The 18,034-nt window shown below is 38.8% G+C and overlaps 1 protein-coding gene across 13 annotated transcripts in view; it reads left to right on the top strand.

The window, feature by feature from the left end:
* The window catches only part of FOXP2 (forkhead box P2), a 390,396-nt gene extending 381,811 nt beyond the window's left edge, over window positions 1-8,585 (top strand). For all 13 annotated transcript variants that reach the window (XM_077472079.1, XM_077472084.1, XM_077472083.1 and 10 more), the window contains one exon: window positions 4,213-8,585. In XM_077472079.1, coding sequence (XP_077328205.1) covers window positions 4,213-4,357 — 145 coding nt within the window. In that variant the 3' untranslated portion in view covers window positions 4,358-8,585. The remainder of the gene's footprint in view (window positions 1-4,212) is intronic.
* Window positions 8,586-18,034: the final 9,449 nt, after the last annotated feature.

Here is an 18,034-nt window from a genome sequence, read left to right as displayed (position 1 = left end):
TCGTCATTTTAGTCGACTAAATTAACACTGCCTGTCATGCAAGCTGTTGACTCTCAGAAACTTGTCTTCTGATACTGTTGTGACTTTGGATCTGTCTGGAAGAGGGTGTAGTAGCAGTCTGTTTTTTAAGGCTGATTCTATAGAGACAAAGTATCGTTAAGTAATCGATAAAAGTTGTGACAACTGTAGGAATTGTTTGCATAAACTTTCAAAGCTAAATTTATTTACATGCTGAAGACAACTGTCCTCTGCAAAGTCTTCCAGGTCCCTTAGTCCAACTTTCCTATTAAATTTGAACATTTAAATCAGACACATGCAAATCCATATTCAACCAGTCCAATCTAGGGACTAACAGGCAAAATCTAAATGACAAATGCTTCACTAAGAACATTAAGAAGGTGCAAAAACAACAACTATACATTTTAGTATGACTAGCTCTCTCCTTGTATTTACTCAATCCTACAGTAACTACGTGCAACGTATCACTGTAGATGTATAAAGATTGAATTATGAAAGGCAAATAGGTTGTTCATTTTGTTAGGGAAGTTGCACTTTGTAGTGGAATTTGTCCCAGAAGTAAATGTGGAACAGTTTCACTTTGCAAAGAATGCCCAGACACATGCAAGGAAAACAAAAACAACATTTTGCATGCCCTTGATTGGGTGAAGGAAAATTTCTTGCAAGATGCAGCTTCTCTTGCAAAGTGAACAGTCTATTTGCCTTTAACAAATCAACCCATGATATCTTTGGTATTTGCAATCTGCTGAGGGTGTTTTGAAGCACATTCAGTAATGACCCTTCTTTAAATTCATGGAATAAAGATCGGATTTAAGAGATCACGTATTGAGGAATATGTCTATCATTTGCAAAACTTCAAAAATAAAAATTTCACAGATTTTTTTTTTGTAAATTTTTATAGTATTTATGGTTCATATTTGCCAGGATTTGACCCCAAACATCTATGTATATCTTTGATCTCTATGAAATATATACTTTATTAATAGCGTTTTTGTGAAACTTAATGATTTTAATTGTTATGACAGTTTTATATTTATAGCAAACTTTAAAGAGGAAGTACAGCTTGATAGGTGTTACTTCCTCTTTGTTTCTCTGCAAAGGTAAAGCATAATGGGCTACTATTCATCCCATAGTAGCCCATTATGTGACACCTGCAGGAGAAGCCTGTGATGTCCCCGTCTTCCTCGCTAGTAGCAAGCGTCCATCCTTCACCCCTCTTCCTTCTGGGGCCGTGAACTCCAGTTCTGTGACTGGCCAGAGTCGCGTGACATCATGCGCATGGGAGCCTCCTTTAATGGCATGACGCGAGCTAGAAAAGGCACAGCGTGCCCTTTCTAACCCCTGTGCATGCACAGAAGAAATTTCCGTATGGCGTTTTGCAAATATCTCCTTGACCATGCAGGTCTGGTAGATATTTCAAGCACCTACAGGTAAGCCTTAATATTAGGCTTACCTGTAGGTTAAAGTGGTTGTAAAGGATTTACAACCACTTTAAGTCAAAACAACAACACTAACAATGGTGCTCCACCCTAGTACATTACCTAAAATATATTTTTTTAATAAAAATGTGTATAGAAATACACACAATGGCCACATTATTATTATACAGGATTTATATAGTGCCAACAGTTTGCACAGCGCTGTACAATGTAGGGAGACACTACACCAACGGTACAATTCAAAATAAGAGGGTTAGAGGAGCCCTGCTCCTGAGAGCTTACAATCTAAGAGGGAGGGGCTGGTAAAACAAAAGTTAGGGACTGTGAGTGATGACTTGATGAAGAGAGTAGAATATTTGGTTGTTAGCTGGAGGCAGGATAAGCCACCCTGAAGAGATGAGTTTTCAGGGATCGCCTAAAAGTGGACAGAGAAGGAGATAGCCGGACAGAATGGGGTAGTGAGTTCCAGAGGATGGGAGAGGCTCTGGAGAAGTCCTGGTGATGAGCATGGGAGGAGGAGTCAAGGGAGCTAGAGAGCAGAAGGTCTTGGGGGGAGCGGAGAGGATGGTTTAGGTGATATTTGAAGATATGATTGGTGATGTAGCTCGGGGCAGAGTTGTGAATGGCTTTGTATGTTATTGTTAGTGTTTTGAATTGTATTTACTCGGCAATGGGAAGCAGCCAGTGGAAGGATTGGCAGAGAGGAGTGGCAGACACTGAACGGTTGGTAAAGTGGATGAGTCTGGCAGCAGCATTCATGATAGGCTGAAGAGGAGATAGCTTGCGGATAGGTAGGCCAGTGAGGAGGGAGTTACAATAGTCAAAGAGGGAGATAACAAGGAAGTGAATAAGTTGCTTAGTGGTCTCAATGGTTAGAAAGGGGCTTTTTGGAGATGTTTCGAAGGTGAAGTCTGTATAATTTGGACAGTGATTGGATTTGGGTCTGAAAGGACAGGTCAAGATTACAGGAGTCTAGGATTACACCTAGTACCTTGGCATGAGGAGAATGACTGATGGTTGTATTATTGATCTTGATGGAGAAGTCACAGGGAGGGGCACGGGCTGGAGGAAAAATGATGAGCTCCGTTTTAGAAAGATTGAGTTTGAGGAAGTGGCATGACATCCATTTTGATATATCAGTTAGTAAGTTAGTAATGCGAGAGGAGACTGAAGGAGTGAGGTGAGGAGTAGAGAGATAGATTTGTGTCATCAGCATAGAGGTAGTACTGGAAGCCAAGGGAGGGAGGAGTAAATGGAGAAGAGAAGGGGTCCGAAGACAGAACCCCTAAGAAAGAGGAAGTGGAGAGGAGGAAACAGAGGTATAGGTGAAGGAGCGCTGATCTCTATGAAATATATACTTTATTAATAGCGTTTTTGTGAAACTTAATGATTTTAATTGTTATGACAGTTTTATATTTATAGCAAACTTTAAAGAGGAAGTACACCCTGATAGGTGTTACTTCCTCTTTGTTTCCCTGCAAAGGTAAAGCATAATGGGCTACTATGCATCCCATAGTAGCCCATTATGTGACGCCTGTAGGAGAAGCCCGCGATGTCCCCGTCTTCCTCGCTAGTAGCGAGCGTCCATCCTTCACCCCTCTTCCTTCTGGAGCCGTGAACTCCGGTTCTGTGACTGGCCAGAGTCGCGTGACATCACTCCCGCACATGCGCACGGGAGCCTCCTTTAACGGCATGACGCGAGCTAGAAAAGGCACAGCGTGCCCTTTCCAACGCCTGTGCGCCCTGATAGGTAGGATCTAATTAGAATCTAGGTCCTAATTTCTTCTTTTTTTTTCCCATCCCTCTCTCTAGCCATCTTTATTGTTCTTTCTCTCCCTTTTTCTCCCCCCCCCCCCCCCCCCGTTTTCCTCTCCTTTCCATGTATTCTCTAGTTTTATTCCTTCTCTTACTCCTTGGTGAGGGGATGTGGGAAATGAAATGAGTGGCAGTGCTGACGAGGAGTTGGGATGAGTGGCAGTGCTGGGGGGATCAGTGGCAGCGCTGGTGGGATGGGATCACTGGCAGCACTGGGGGAAGTTCTGATCAGCTAACTAAGGTGCTTTGGTTTAAGGTCATCTGCTGATCTGAGAACTGTAGTGGGGACTTTTAATGGCAACTAGACTCATAGGTAGTGTTACTCACTGTGTCTCAGGCTTCACTGTGTCTCAGATTTTGTGGTGTCTTGAAGCAGTGACACCTATGCCGAAATCAGGAGATAGGGTCTCCTCCAGACCCTCCCACTTCACATTCCTCACCAGTCAACTGACCTCTAGTCTCTGGCCCCCAGCCATGCCATGAACTAAATGGGCGGCTGCAAAAGGGCTGGGAGAGTGGTGTGGGCTTCAGGAACAGGATTCGGTGACCCCTGGCAAATCATCATTCGACCCCCCAGGTTGAGAACCACTGGTTTAGGCAGTGATACTAAGTTAAGTCTGTAGGCTACTGGCGTTTGGCAGACAGATAGCCAACAGTCTGTTGCCACCCATTTCGGCAGTAATCACACTGTTTTAATGAAAGTTCCAAGCTTTTCTAGTTTTAACATTTGTTCTATATGAAATGAAATATTACTGCATATAATTGTATATAACCCATTAGCTACTTAAAAAAATATGTATTTAAATACTGTTTGCAGATATTTGCCAATTAGCTCTTACAGATGATGAGCATAGCTGCTTTAGTGCACTACTGTGTTGGAAATTAATTTGAATTTCTTTTATGTAATTAATTTGTTCCTTTATTTCTTTAAAATTTTCAGACATTCTGTACATGTCAAAGAAGAGCCAGTGATTGCAGATGACGAGGACTGCCCAATGTCATTGGTCACAACAGCTAATCATAGTCCAGATTTGGAAGAAGACAGAGAGCTTGAGGAGGAGCCCTTGTCTGAAGATCTGGAATAAAAATCTGACTTAAGAGACCTCATATGAAGGGACATTGCACTGACCTTCAAAACCACTCCACAACCATGAATATTTGACAGATTTTTACTGTGACTATTTATTACGCATGGATTATGGAGACAGTCCTAGAGGAACTTGTTCAACTAGTCCTTTGGGATTTAATGCAACAAAGAATATGCTTGCTGTCTTCTTTTTTTAAGACAAAAACTGATTTTCTTGAAAAAAAAACAAAAAACTTTTCTTTATATAATGGCTTGCCCATTTAAAATATGGCTAAAAGGGTTCATGAAATGACTGAAAATGAGGATACTTGTTCTGTAGAAAGAAAATGGCCTCATATACTGCCAAAAATAGTGTTAGTTTCATCAATGTGAATCTGAAACATACAGTAGATGTAATGTTAGAAACTGTTCCTGGCCAAGTTCAACTTGTTGCTATTTTTTTTTTTATTTGCACAGGAGTAGGATCAGAAGTTTGTAATAATAATAATTGTTCTAGCCGAATTGAAAAAAAAATCAACAAGCACATTTCTTTTTGTTTTTGTGTTTATTTTTCTTTTCTTTATTTTTTACTTTTATGTTGGTGCCACCAGCTGTAAATGACATAAATTAGCTATTACAAACCACAGTAATTAGACTGTTGCAACATCCAAGAACCTTTAGGCTTCCAGTCTGTGCTGTTAGTGTTAAGTTGTAAAGTGCAATCCTAAACTAACATTGTCTGTGCAAGCACCATAGAAACATTTGCATATCTGCATCTATCTGACAACTATACTATTTACCTCCTTGTGATAAAGCTTTGTCTACCTGAGAATACAGTCAAAGGCTACAGCTGCATACCAAAGCCAACTCTAACAATGGCCAATAGCTCAACGACAGAAGCAGCCACTTGCTTTGGTCAGTCTTCTGTAACTTTAATTCGTACAAAGGAACCGTTCCACGAACTACCTGCTGTTTTCTGATGACCTCTGGGATCTTTTTATTTAGCCCTACACAAAGAAATAAATATGAAATAAGTTAATTTTTCTGAGGCCAAAAGCCACTCCAAATATGACGAAGATCTCACCTTAGGATAAAGTGAGAACAATCCAGTGGAAGTTTTAATAGAAAACAAGAAAATGTGGAGAACCAACCAAAACTTGTAACTGTACTTGATACAAATGCAGAATGCATATTGTTATATAGAAAACAATGTGGTTTCTATTTTACTTCCATAAAGTCTTTTTTTTTTTTTTTTTCATTTTCGTGGTGAATACATGTTGTTAGAATGTCTTGTACTGTATGGTCTTTATCTGTTGTGTACTATTTTTACAGTCTTAAGTTATAATAAAAATGTAGGAACCAAACATAAAAGGTCTAGTAAAGCCAAAAAATAATTTCATATTGATTTAAAGTGAGCTAGGTAAGTTTTTACACTGAAAACAAAGATATAGCAATTGTAGATCATGGTATTTATTTTCAGTCAAACCAAAGTTACATAAGATTCTGCCTCTGCTTAAACGGGATGTTAATACTAAAAATACACTTCCCTCTGAAAACTTGCACTGACCAACTTGTTGGAATAGGCTAGTTTTCATAACCCAAAAATAATCCCAATTCATTATTGTCTATGTTGAAAAAAAAATAAAAAAAACATAATGTAGGTGTTTGCTAAAACCTAGAAACTTTACATGTTGCTTTTTATGTGCTGTGCCAAGTCTTGATAAAACTTTACCCCAACCAAGGGACCTCATAACCGAAATATGGTTATTGCTTTACAAATAGTTTTTGACAAAGGTGGCTGCTAGAGCTTAACATATGTACCAGCTCCATTTGATGGAAATGGTTCTTGCAAACTAAGCTCAACATTTATTCTTTGCTGAAGCAAGAATTATACGCAGTCATCTATCACGCCAAATAGAAGGACACAACAGCTTTCAAAGGGGTTTTCCCACTTACCCAAAAGGCTTTCTGAAAGCTTCTACCTCTGCAAAAGACAAAATTAGTACAAAATGGCATAACATTAATTCTTACAAAATCAAAGTACCTGCAACTATTTTGGTATTTGTCTGTTGGTCATGATCAACCTAAACTCAGTTAAGTAATATTAGATGAATATGTCACATCACTGATAGAAAGATAGCCCTTAATTATTATGGAAAGGAGAAACAAAATTCCCCAAAAAAGGGCAATCAGTCTTCATATGTGCGTCCAACTTGGTAGAACTAATGTGATATTTGCACCACCAAGAAAGTGGCCAAAGACGATAATGCTTAAGTATGCATACCTCAGTTACAAAACTTTAAAGGAAGTCTCAGCCACAGAATGCATATACTTGTAGAGTTTTGCATGGGTTTTGTATAAATACAATTAAAAAATAGCTGCTTGCACATTATACCAGATAAACCTCTAAAACTGCAGTTGCTTTGAAATTAGATGTTAGGTTTTTGGGGGTTTTCTGAGATGCTTGGTCTGTATTTTGATAATTGTGCATATTATGTAAAAATGTTGGTGGACCCATAAATGACCAGACTTTTTTCTAAGAAAAATGTTGCTTTAATGCATTTCATTAATTTTTTCTCTTATATCATTGCTTGCTAGGTAATAGCAAACTTGCTTTCCTGCTCTGCTTTTGCGTAGCTGTTGTAAGGCTTTGAACTAATGTATGTATTTATTGCTTGAACTTCTGTGCATACCTTATAAAGCATACTGTCTGACAATTTAAATGGCTCATGTATTCTTGCTTCTATCATACGCTGATGATGGGGAACCATTATGTTTTGTATACAGCCAGTTTTAACTGTAGCACAAACATCTGTTTATGTATTGGTGGTATATACCTGTTTATTTATCTTTTTTGAGGTAAACTAATTTTTATACTTTTTCATTGCCGTGTACTGTGTGTTCATACCTTGAATTCTCTGACGTTAGAAGTCATGGTTGAATTGTAACAGCTGTTATTTGTTCTGTACTCATGGCTTTCACTGCTGAATAAAATTAAAGGACCAAACCTGGGATTTGAAAGAAAACTGTCTACCTCTAACACCAGGCAGATTTTTAGTTTATGTAGTTTTATCCACAAGAACACAGTGGGGTTAGGGCTTTTCCTACACAGGCGATTTCTGGGTGATCCAGAAACGCCTTTATTTTCTCATAATTTATTATGATCTTTCTAACAAGTATATTTGGCTCTGCATGCCATGCAGCAAATGGGACTTGCTATATGACCTGCAGAAATGTGTGATCATTCAAACTGATTACACAGTGCTGTGTATCCTTATGTTGTATTACAAAGCCCAAAATAACCTGCTCCTCCAGTGACTGACCACATAGGAATTCTCAGTCCTACAGTAGAGCAAAAAAGAAACCAGCCATGTAGCAGACCCTTAAAGTGCATCCCTTAAAGTGCATCTGTAACCTATACAAAGTTGAGGAATGCTTTTATGACCTCACCCAATATTTCTAATATTGCAACCAAGTTATTTGGAATCACTAATGTCTCTAGAACATTACACAACAAATTTGTATAAGCCTTTCTTCCATAAATGGAATTTTCTTAATTGATGGCTCATTCAACAAAAGGGCTTCCTCCACTGTATAAAGGTGATCAGTGCATACACATTTGTTGGCTTATAGCATACATTCTGTATTCATGGCACAAATCATCTTCTGGAAAAATGGTTCAAATTTCATATGACTGTTAAAATGTAAGTAAAATTACTTTTGTTTTTGGCACTCAAAATATCAAAGGAATATTCATAATCCTTTTGTACCCTTAAATCCTCATTTTAAGATATTTAGGATATAGGTGAGGACTTTGGAAGCACAGGTAGAAATATAACTACTTTACCACTGAAAGAAAAATATTTAAAATATGTTGATATTGGTCATATTCACTTGAAGCTGTTGCAAATTTATTCATGTTAGTATCCATACTTAAAGAAAAAAAGAGAAGAAAAACTTGACACGCTAAAGTGTGAAAGTTAATATTGCTTTTTTATGTTATTTTTTTACCAAAAATCCTGGGTTTCTTGTACATGTAGCTATTATAAAATGTCTTACTCTTTTGAATTGTTGGTATATTTGTTCAAATAATTCAAACACTTTCATCAATGAGATCTGGTACAGTAAAAGGATGTACATTTTTACTATATGTATAAACAGTATTTCTGAACTGTTGGATGTAAACATGTATATGAGACCATTTCATTCATTTGCTTACATTTCTGGAATAAAATTAAATATCTGAATCTTCTGACCCAATTATTACCATCAGACCTGGATTTCTTACAGTACCAGTACCTAATACTTAGTATAAACTGTGACAATGAAAAATTTAACAAAGTGCCTTAAAACATATATTAAGTACCATCCCTATATGGTTATTGCAGGCTGTAAAGCATATTGGAACATTAGACAACACATCCGATATCTTGCACAGCACGAGAACAGGAGTCAATTACTATATTTTTAATAATTTCTGTATAAAAAAAAAGACAGCCCAACTTGTATACATGCAGAAAACCATACAAGCACATAAAACACATTGTACAGAAACTATCATATACAGATTAAGGACAGTATGACACAACTACAACTATCAATTCCTCTATGTTGCACATGTTCACATTTTAAATAAAAATCTGTATTTATAAAGAAAAAACAAAGATATGGTAGAAGAGAAACATTTAAGGTTTAGGATGGTATAGACAGAGAATGAATAGGGGGAGGGATAGGGAAGAAGTTAGGGAGGAAAGGGACAATTCAGATAACCTCCTTCCCCTCTCAATGTCCAAAAACCAGCTCTACTTTCAGTAGTTGTAAAGGGCTCAAGGTGTATTCCCTGATGGGGAAGCTAACAAGGTTTGGTCCCTGTAGAAAAGCCAAGGCCACCAAATTTGCCAGTATTTTTCAGCTTACTCATTCAGAACTATAGTAAGTTGTCTCCTTTGTTAAATCTCTAATTCTAAAAAGGTGGAGAAAGGTGAATTGCTGGAATGCAGGCTTTGGGAGCTTTGAGTAGATGGTAAATGATTAATAAGTGAGCCCTTTTATGTTCATTTTTTTTAGCCAATGGTTCCAATATGTTTATTGAAAACTGTAATATTTGAATTAATGTAGTCAGGGAAGATTTAAACCAGATTTATCAAATTACTGAATACATTTTACAGATGTACAGTTCGGGACATGATTCATCGTCAATATGCATATTCATGTTAAAATATTCTCGTACAATACTAATAGGCCTCTTTCAAATGGATTGCCCAAGGGTGGTTAAAAGCAAGTGGCCTAGCTGCAGTTTTCCCAACCAGTACAGGCAGAGTAGACTGTTCACATGCCGCAACCACTATGCTTTGCTTTGGCACATTTATATTCCATAAAGGCGTTATTGTATCATTTAAAAATATACAATACATTAAACAGTTTAAAAACATGACATATTAAACATGGCCCATAGAAAACAAGGTATACATCAAGTGTATAGGCTTTCATGGCTCAGTACAGATGTCTTTGTATTTCTTGATAGATAAAGAAAGGAGTATCACGCAGTAAGTAAGCTGCTGGAGTTCAAATTAGAGACACATTTGTAAGAATTTTTATTGTATATTCTACAGAATCTCAGAATTCCTATAATATGGGACAGGTCCAGAAAATATGTACAATTGATTCCTTCAGCCCCCATGCATCTCCAATAACTGGTGGACACCTGCAGGAGAATGCATTGGAGAAGTCCCCGGGCCACAAACCAGTGCTGGGCTGAAGGGCGGGGCTGTCCTTTGGGGGGTAGGCAGTGGATAAAGGAAGCCAGCACAACTTGCACTGCCACCATCCAACCACCAGAGGTAGTCTGCTCCTCTTCTCCCAGAACCACTACTCCCTTCCCTCTCTGTGATCAGGAAGGTGAGGAACAAAGATGAGAAGAAGAGGTAGAAGAGCTGGGCCAGGGACAGGGTCATCATTGTCATAGAGCACTGGTGAGGCGTATAAGCTGACCTCTGGTGACAGGCTGAACACCCCCCCACCCTGTTCACAGGGGGGTTGTCTTCCAGGAAAATGATCCTTGGTGTCAAGGAGGTTGGGTACTGTTTTATAACATCTGCTTAAAGGTTTGTAGCCACTTTCCATGATATTTACAAGCTATATAGGCCTTATATGAAAAGAAAATGATGCAGTTCTTTTGAGCTTGAGAAAACGTAATTCCCAAAATGTCTTCCCGTTGCTTTAAAAAACGTGGTTCAGTTTTTTGTCAATCAGTATCCCTTGTGGTGCGCAAACTCTCTCGGAGGCTCCTGATAGTTTGTATCACCTAGCCAGTTAATCCCATCATTCTCCTTTCCTGCTAGCTGACTCCCTAGTTTCCTGGGAAAGTTGACAGCACTTCAAGGATGTAGAAATTATATATGATGAGACACAGCTTCTGTATCAGATGTTTAGTGTGCATTACAGCCAGCGTTTACTAAAGAAGCTACCGAACATGGTAGATACTTACTGAAGCATATCTAAAAACATCAACAGCAATGCATCTACATTCAGTAAGTGGCAAGCTTTACCGTCAAGTTTTTGGTTTGTACTTGGAGTGGAGTTGTCATCTCTTAAAGTCAGGGAAAAATCTTAAAATTGATTGTGCTCCTAATGTCAAAAATATCCTTAACTGTGACATACTGTAGACCTTAATGGCTAACACGATTATTTAAAATAATCTACTGAATCATAGCTAGATTTCAGATGCATCCTTGATAACTACTATGATGCATACCAAAAAGTCATCATAACATTTAACATATAAAATTTTCCCTCTAACACTAAGCCTAACCTTAAACATAATGTTTAAATGTAATCCCCCTCAAACCTGAATAACCTAACTTCTAACCTTATCCTTATTGTACAGTAAACCCATTTAGTAGTGTACTTAGCTTATATGATATTATAAAGACCAGCACCAAAAGTTACCAGTACCATACCAAAATGACACTGCATTAAGATACCAGCTGGGACACCAATCGGAAGAACGGTGTAACGTCAAAAAATGATTCTCCATTAAAAAAAAAAAAAAACAGTTCCGCCCTCATTTTTAGTTAGTTTTGGATGGAGCATTTAAGGCTCAGAGCCTCTGTTAGGTATTTATTGCCTTTTGGGGCATTTCTCATAATTTCCTGAACTTAAAGGCGCAGTATCTCCAGGAAGGAGATCAAAAACACAATTTTAATAGTGTGAAGGAATCTAGAACTTCTAACAGTGCTTTTATTGCTGTATGTACCTTCTTGTCTCATTAAAAACTACACTGCCCATTTCACGTACTGGTGTCACAGGGACAGAAAGTGATGGGAAATATCACCTACTGGATTACAGACAGCATTTTAACCACTTCCAGACCACCGCACACCGATATACATCCTTACTTTGAAGGGGATATCGTTGTTATGGCATCAGCTAGCTGCCATAACCCTGGTATCCTCTTGTTTGGTCGGTGGTCCGCTTCAAGATAAAAGTGGTCTCTGCGGCGGATTCGCCGTAAGATCACTTTTATCGGCGGCGGGAGAGGGGGCCCCCCCACTCGCTCCAGTGACCTCCGCCACTTACCGGAGCTGTCGGCAGTGGCAGAGGCAATTGGCTGCTGTCACTAGCTGGGCATGGAGACAAGTGAGGGGAAGATGGCCCCCACCCGTCTCCATGACATTGCAGGACAGAAGCAACATCAAAATGTCACATCTGCCCATAGCTTTTTAAGGGCCATTATTTTAAATTCTTTTTTGAAATGACAATTTTTTATTGCATTTTAGTGTAAATATGATATCTGAGGTCTTTTTGACACCAGATCTCATATTTAAGAGGTCATGTCATGCTTGTTTTCTATTACAAAGGATATTTAGATTCCTTGTAATAGGAATAAAAGTGACACAATTTTTTTTTTAGTTATTTAGTTGCTTATTTTTTTTTTCAAATTCTTCAACTAGCTCTTGAATCAACTCCTCATGGCCTTCTCCAACAATTTAAGCAGTGCATCTGTATGTCAGAAACCATGAAACAGACTGAGGCAGAAGTACAATCAAATCACACTTGTTTATTAATAAAAAGGTAAATAGAAAAAAAGCGTAGTCAAGCATAGCCAGAGTCCAGTAGCCAGATCGGGTAGTCAGCCAGTCCAAAGTTCATTAACCAGATCAGCCAGGCCTGAAGTCAGGGATCCAAGGAGAGCAATTACAAGCAGGATAAGAAGCCAGGAGGGATGTCAACAAGCCAGTCTTGAAACAAACAGCAGGAGATGGTTCCTTGTGATGTGACCTACGCGAAGGCAAAGCAAAGAGTGAGCTGGAAGGCTTTAAATAGGCAGGTCAGACGAGCATCATCGGGAACAGCTGGTAACTGTGGAAAGAGAAGAGAGCTGGCAATTAGCCGACAGCTGAGCGTCCAGCCCAGAGGAGGAAGGGCTAAGCCAGCCCTGACACTGTATCAGAGTAACCTCAACAATAACTTGGTAACCATACCCTGACTTCACACTGTGGGGACAGCCTGTAATCTTGCTTCGAGCACTGTATATTGTTGGGCGCTCACCTTGGCACTAAGTGCAATGCATGTAATTAGCCGCAGGGTGCTATATAGGTCCAGGGCCATGGTCCATACCTATTTCCCCCAGACCCTAAAGATTTCTTCCGCGAATAAGCTCACTGTGAAGGGGGAAATATCTACCCATACAGGGACCAGTAACTTGAAAAGGTAAGACACAAATGTTCTGTTATCTAACTAATACTGTGTAGCCTAATAGCAGGTTTAAAACGTAATATATGCACTACTTGCTGTATACTAATTGAATAGTATTTATTTTTCCTAAATAGTGTTTGTTTTTGCATTAAATGCTACCAGGAAACCAGGATTTTTTTTTTTTAACTGTATTCACTACATTTGATCAAGGCACATCGGTGGAGCCTAAGTAGACATGCCAGCTTAGAGCTCTGTTTCTGAAGGGATGTTTCTGTCATAGTATACCATGTCCCGGGTCAGCTTCACCCGGTAAATATTGTTACTTGGTCTTCTAATAACACTTAATGTAATGGTTCTTGGGAGTTCTAGCCTGAAAATGAAGTAAAAAAAACAACAAAGAAGCACTGCCTCAGGCTTCAGTCAGAATGGCACTAGCTTCATCCCCTCCCCCTGGTACTTCACACTCAGTGAAATCTTCTCAGCGCTCTAAAGTATCTGTGGCAACATGGGGAATATGACTCATATTCATCTATACAAACTTCACAAATTACTTATTTAACAGACCCTGCTTATTCTTCTGTTGTGAGGCAATTTGAAAAAAATGCTTCACGAAGCCCTTAAGCAGACATCCGATCATATTACAGACAGTCTGACTAGGGAAATCAGAGAACTGGGCCAACGCACTGCAAATCTTGATGTTCTTGAAAATAACACCCAGGCTTATGCAGTTGAATTTGAAAACCTCCGAGGAAAACGTCCTTAAATATCATTTAGAAGATTACGAAAATAGGGCCTGGCGTTCCAATATCTGTATACGTGGAATACCTGAATCTGTCACTGATTTGCAAGCCACCATGCGATCTCTGTTTTAAGAACTACAGCCTTTAATACCAGCCAAACAAATGGAGATGGACAGGGTTCATAAAGCCCTCACACCTCGCAAAGCTGATGGACCAGCGCGCGATATCATCATAAAATTTCACTATTTCTGTACCAAGGAACAATTTCTAGCTGCAGCTAGCGCAAAAAAATAATGGATTTTCCAGGGACTTGCCTATCAACTTTTTGCTGATCTATCTCAACTCAGCATCTCTTTGAAGCCACTTCTTCAAGTTTTATAGCGACATCAAATCACCTATTAATGGGGCTTTCCATTTTCGATTCGCTTCACTTACCAAGGATCTAAATATGTCTGCTGTTCTGCTGATCTTCTTTACAAAACATCCAGCTTCGAGAATCCCCTCTTAACTAAAGCAATGCACGAAATTGAATGGTTGCCCGTTCTCTGCAAAACAGCAGCTGATGCTGAAGAAAATAAAAGTCGCCATGAGCATTAAAAGCATTGTCGTTTTTCTTCTCCTACGCCAACTCTTGAGGACCCTATGGACTAACTTATTTATTTTTGTTTGACTCGATTTCAGGTATTTTAACATTTTTGACTTCCAACTAACTAGAGTTTTTTTTTTTTGTCTTACCCATTTAGAATTCACTCAATGCAAATGTTTTCTATTGTTTAACTCCTTACTTTTCTGCTGGTCTGTTTTTTTAATTGACAGCAGGGAGTTGTTTGCTATATTTCTTTACATAGCCTCGAGCTATTATTCATTTTTTGAATAGTTTCTGTGATGTTTTTTGTTACTTGAATACACCTTACCTCATGCTTTCCATCCCTCTTATGGTTTCTCATGACACATTGATGGGTATGGAACTTTTTGGGACAATGGTATCATTTCTATTTATGTATTACTTTTTATTGTTGGTAATGTTCCCTTTGGTGGTGTTTTTTGTGCCTCCAGTTTGATACCCTCGGATCCCCATTATTATGTGGGCTCCTGATGGTAACTCTTTGGCCTCTGGTGGACCTCTTGTTGCTCCCGAAGTACACCATTCTGTTGAGCTATTAGCTCTCTTAATTATTTTACGAATCTTAGTAATATCTGCTCATCGAGAGCCAATTATTTTCCTTTTCTTCCAGCCTTTCCTTTTTCATACTCCCTATACTAAATTGTATGCGATCCTACTGCCAGAACTTAACGTTTTTATTATGCATCTCCTTATATTACCAATATGGCCCCCTTAAACATTTTGACAATGTTTTTAAATGTACAAGGTCTTAATATACCACAAAAACGTACTAAAGCATTCCGTTCATTTGCCGCAGCTAAAATCCACTTGCTTTGCCTACAGGAGACCAATTTTACTGAACAATCTACTCCTAAGTTTTTCAGCTCCTCTTATCCACAGGTATAGATATTCTCGGCAGCTACTAAACCACGAGGTGTTCTTATAACTATTTACTGTACAACCCCATTTGTACTTTCATCTGAAATTAAAGATCCTGAAGGCCGCTACCTCATTCTTATTGGGCACATTTCTGATGTTGTTGTAACCATTGTATCATATTATGCTCCAAATAAACATCCATTATCATTTCTTTCCCATCTTTTTCTTAAGAATTAACGATAATGAATCGGTACCAACAAAGTTTTTAAAAAAACACTAGATCATATAATTAAATAATTATTACACAATGTAGGAAGTCCAAAATACTTCAGTCCCTCCACAACAGTGCCCCAAGTGAGTGGATCAAAATATCATAAAAAGAGACCAAATCCCCAAAAAATTATTGAGCATCAGTAGTGATAGTCCATGAAAAATCCACCACCATTGTGATCACTATATAAACTAAATGCTTACTGACTAGCAAGCCTATAGGGCTTTGGACCTAAACCCAGGCTGGGCCTTTGCAATGAAGGTATAATGGGTATCTCCTGTTCTGGGCTCCTCTCTCAGGAAACTGATGGATATCACCGAAGGATTCTCACTCCCCCACAGGGAAAATGATTTAACTTGCTCTCCAGAGCACAAAAAACTCAGGGGCAATCAAAGGCAACTCAAAAGAAAGAGACTTGCCATAGCGTAATGACGTCTAAGCAATTGAATAAAACATTAAGAAATATGTATTGCACTTACAGATTTAAAACTTTCAATAAACGAAATAGCCGGCTGGCTGTGTATGGACGCCCATCCAAGAGACTAGGAGACGTCAGCACGTCAAACTCCTCCCAAAGTATGTTTCGTCAATGCAATGGCATTGTCTGGGGAACAGGCAATGTGCTGACGTATCACGCATTATATAGAGCCAAAGTGAAACCAAGCCTCGATGTGAGTTGGAGACTGGAAACTCAAGTAACAACTCGTAAACAACGAGCAGGAAGGCACAGCTACCATGTGAAATATGGGCAAGAAACAATAAGCTATAACAAATTAATTAAACATTTTATAAATTTAATAAAAAATTATGAATTAATTAAACATTTAATAATATTAATCTTCTATAAGAGTGGACAAGACAAGTCCATATGCGCAGAAACATATGGCTAAAAGCCTGGTCTACTGAAATTGCCTATAAAAGACACTTCACTCGTAAGCTCTTTAGAGGAGGATGTCTCTTTGGTGATGCACTTGTCAAAATGATAAAAGATGTATAAGGAGGAAAGGTCCTTCTTCCACAGTGAAGGTCTCCAATTCCCTCCTCTTCAGTGGCTTTTACCCCCTCAAAATGTAGCTTTTCTTTTCAGCATAAGACTTGGAACACAAATCTCATACCCAAAGGCCTTCTTAACAATAAAGGGGTATCCTCACACCTAAGAGTGGGGGTATCTATAACAGTTGACATTTCTCTGGGTCACAATGGCTTCATATTTATGGGTTCTATCAGTGGTTTCAAAGGGACAAACAACTAGGTCCTCCATCAGTTCTGGGATCAATCCAATCAGTAACATGTAGAGTGCCTTGCAAAAGTATTCATACCCCTTGACATTTTCCAAATTCTGTCATGTTACAACCAAAAACATGAATATTTTATTGGGATTTTTGTAATAGAGCAACACAAAGTTGCACATGATTGTAAAGTGGATGGAAATTGATAAATGATAACGTGATCAATGATTTTAATTTTTTTTTACAAAGAAATATGTGAAACGTGTGGCGTGCATTTGTATCCAGCCCTCTTTAATCTTATACCCCTAACTAAAATCTAGTGAAACCAATTACCTTCAGAAATCACTTAATTAGTAAATAGAGCTCAGGTGTGTGTCATTTTATCTCAGTATAAATACAGCTGTTCTGTGAAGCCCTCTGAGGTTTATTAGGGAACCCTAGTGAACAAACAGCATAATGAAGGCCAAGAAACACACCAGGCAGGTCAGTGATAAAGTTGTGGAGACGTTTAAAGCAGGGTTAGGTTATAAAAAAAATTCCCAACCTTTGAACCTCTCACTGAGCACAGTTCAATCCATCATGAGAAAATGGAAAGAATATGGCACAACTGCTAACCTTCCAAGACATGGCCATCCACCTAAACTGACAGGCCGAGCAAGGAGAGCATTATTCAGAGAAGCAGCCAAGACACCCATGGTAACTGGAGGAGCTCCAGAGATCCACAGTTCGGGTTAGAGAATCTGTCCACAGGACAGCTATTAGTTGTGCACTCCACCAATCTGGTCTTTATGGAAGAGTGGCAAATAAAAGTCATTGTTGAAAGAAAGCCATAAGAAGTCCCGTTTGCAGTTTGCAAGAACATATGTGGGGGACTCGGCAAACATGTGGAAGAAGGTTCTCTGGTCAGATGAGGCCAAAATTGAACTTTTTGGCCTAAAAGCAAAATTCTATGTGAGGCGGAAAACTAACGTGAAACATGGTGGTAGCAGCATCATGTTGTGGGGATGCTTTACTTCAGCAGAGACAGGGAAGATGGTGCCAAATACAGGGAAATTTTTGAAGAAAACTTGTTAAAGTCCTCAAAAGACTTGAGACTGGGGTGGAGGTTCACCTTCTAGCAGGACAACAACCCAAAACATACAGCCAGAGTTACAATGAAATAGTTGAGATAAAAGCATATTCATGTGTTAGCCCTTGTACACACAGTTGGAGATTCCGACAACCAAATCCGTCGGATTTTGTCCGTCTGATTTTGTCCGAAACTGTTGCATACACA

The sequence above is a fragment of the Lithobates pipiens genome, unplaced genomic scaffold (assembly GCF_037356315.1).
Source record: "Lithobates pipiens isolate NorthernLeopardFrog02 unplaced genomic scaffold, aLitPip1_a1.2 Scaffold_8, whole genome shotgun sequence".
Classification (NCBI taxonomy): Eukaryota; Metazoa; Chordata; class Amphibia; order Anura; family Ranidae; genus Lithobates; species Lithobates pipiens.
Note: the sequence above shows the minus strand (reverse complement) of the source record. Positions and strands in the feature narration are given on the sequence as shown.